The sequence below is a fragment of the Limulus polyphemus genome, unplaced genomic scaffold (assembly GCF_000517525.1).
Source record: "Limulus polyphemus unplaced genomic scaffold, Limulus_polyphemus-2.1.2 Scaffold2227, whole genome shotgun sequence".
Lineage (NCBI taxonomy): Eukaryota > Metazoa > Arthropoda > Merostomata > Xiphosura > Limulidae > Limulus > Limulus polyphemus.
In genome coordinates, this window is record NW_013667837.1 from 56,996 (window position 1) to 59,429 (window position 2,434).

Genomic DNA, 2,434 nt, shown 5'->3' on the forward strand with positions numbered 1-2,434 from the left:
TATATGTACTGTATATATATATATATAATAATATATATATATATATATATATATATATATATATATGTGTGTGTGTGTGTGTGTGTGTGTGTTATGTACAGATATACTGTAAGTAACACATTTCATTATACCTGCAGTTTTCTTTTTTTTTTCCTTTTTGTGTGTGTGTATGTGTTATGTACAGATATACAGTAAGTAACACATTTCATTAAACCTGCAGTTTTCTTTTTTTTCTTTTCTTTTTGTCGACAAGTTATTTGAAATATTTTTTTCTGTGTAGGTTTTGGGCATTTACTGTTACATAGCAGATCAAGCATACATAACATCTTTAAAAGACCAAGAAGTCCAGTATGACCCTGGAGAAATATATTTGTATGATATAATTGTTGGTGATGGAAGATACAAGATAAAATGTTTTCTTCCTAGCCATTATGGGCATTTATTTCAAAAGTACAAGGTATGTATATAAAATAGTATTTGCACTATGATCTGTTTAGATATGTATATATTTTATAATATTGAACTATTCTATATTGTGTTATTTGTGGTTTTCTTAAAGTCCCCTTGGTCAATAATGATCTGCAATAATAAAAAAAAGAGAAAAATGGAAGTGGTGCTTAGCTTATCTCCTAACTACTGTAAAGGCTACTTTATCTTGGAATCATGACTAGTGTAATCGTAGTTGATTTTTTCACAGCTTTTCAAAATTAAAAATCCAACTGGTGGTGATGGGGGATATAGATATTGTCTGTTAGTAGATTGTAATCATATAGTTACTAGTGTATAATTAAGTATAATGTTTAATCTTAATCTTCTTTCAATTTTTATTTTTAAAATGTAAGTTCTTTGAAAACTATATTAAAGAAAGGTCCACTGAAAATTTATCTGAATCAGGTAAACTTACCTCTGAAATACTGAAAGCCTTTTTTCTTGTTGAGTTGCTTTCGTGATGTCAACTTACACATAATTCCTCACCTTCCACATTCTTATTACACATCTCGAGAAATCATGCATAATTCTACCTTCCAGTTACAGTTCAGATTTTCTGTTTATAGTTGTGCTGTTAACACTGTGTGCTTTTTTCTTGCTACAAATTCTGATGTTAATGTAATTCTGAGGCTAGTAATTCACTTAAACTTGTCTGGATAGGTGAGAACCTTTCAGATGTTGAGACCAGACCTATGTATCAAATGTTAAAATATAATCAAAAATAATAATTCCTCCTCTATTTCATCTCTGGGTTGGTCAGTGGGTAAGTTTACAGACTTACAACACTAAAATCCAGAATCTGTCCCCTTGATGGACAGTGTTCAGATAACTTTATTATGTAGCTCTAAACAGAAAATCATCAACAATTGCCTTTATTTTAACAATATTTTTTTTAGAAATATTTTAGAATTGTTATTTTATCAGATTGTAGCATTTATTTAGTGTAAAAAAAATATTTTTAGTTTTCTGCCCATCCCAGAACATAGGTTTTTTATTTATTAAAAGAACTATCATATCTTGAGAATACAATTAATCAAGTCATGTCTTGCATGATTTTCCTTCACATCATATGCTGGGAGGGAATAAAAGGGTTGGCTAACTACTAATGAAGAATAGCTTTGATAATAGCTACAGGCAAAGTCTGAATACTGTTGGATATAGCAGACTAGAAAATATATTCACATTAATGTGAATAAAGTGGTGTGAAAAGTAATTGATGGTTTTGTGGGAAAAGTATTAGATGTATTAGTTATTAGATATATGTTGATCTTGACCAATAATATTGTTAGAAAGAATATTGTTGCCTTCTCTAATCTGATGCCATTTCTGACAGGTCAGGTCATAGGTTATCAATAAATCTTTGTTGTTTTTCTTCATATTTGTCAGTGATTTTAGATGGTGTGGTATCTCTTGATTAACAAGCAGAGAAATTTGAGATGTATTATATTTCGAGTTGCAGTTACTGAATCACGAAAGGAATGGGACAAGACATAGATCTACAAACAATAAATATTTAATAACAGCCACTATTTATACTATAATGAAAAATACACTACAATAGTGTACAAAAAACAACACTATATACAATACAGTGGGCAAGTGATCCTATATGCTTTGATACAGAAAGTTCCAAAATGGCACTACCTCCTATCACTCGAAGCTATCTCGACCTTGATTTGCCCTCTAAGCATTGCTAAAATTTTTCAACAGCACACCAGTTTTTATACCCCTTCATTTTTGCATCACTGCAGCAACATGTACTGATCATGTGACTACCTTCTACCAATCATACTGTGCCACCTATACTAGCACAGGTAGCGTCCTCTACCATTGCAGCACAATCCTCACTTTCTTGATTGGCATTCTAATGTTCTAATGCAGGGGTTCCCAAACTTTTTAGAATCGCGACCCACTATTCATGACCACAGCTTATGGCGACCCACTC

At 31.3% G+C, this 2,434-nt stretch overlaps 1 protein-coding gene across 3 annotated transcripts in view; it reads left to right on the forward strand.

The window, feature by feature from the left end:
- LOC111087498 (uncharacterized protein CXorf57-like) overlaps positions 1-2,434 on the forward strand; it is a 155,264-nt gene that overhangs the window by 20,114 nt on the left and 132,716 nt on the right. For all 3 annotated transcript variants that reach the window (XM_022394312.1, XM_022394313.1, XM_022394314.1), the window contains one exon: positions 281-457. In XM_022394312.1, the coding sequence (XP_022250020.1) occupies positions 281-457 (177 nt within the window). The remainder of the gene's footprint in view (positions 1-280; positions 458-2,434) is intronic.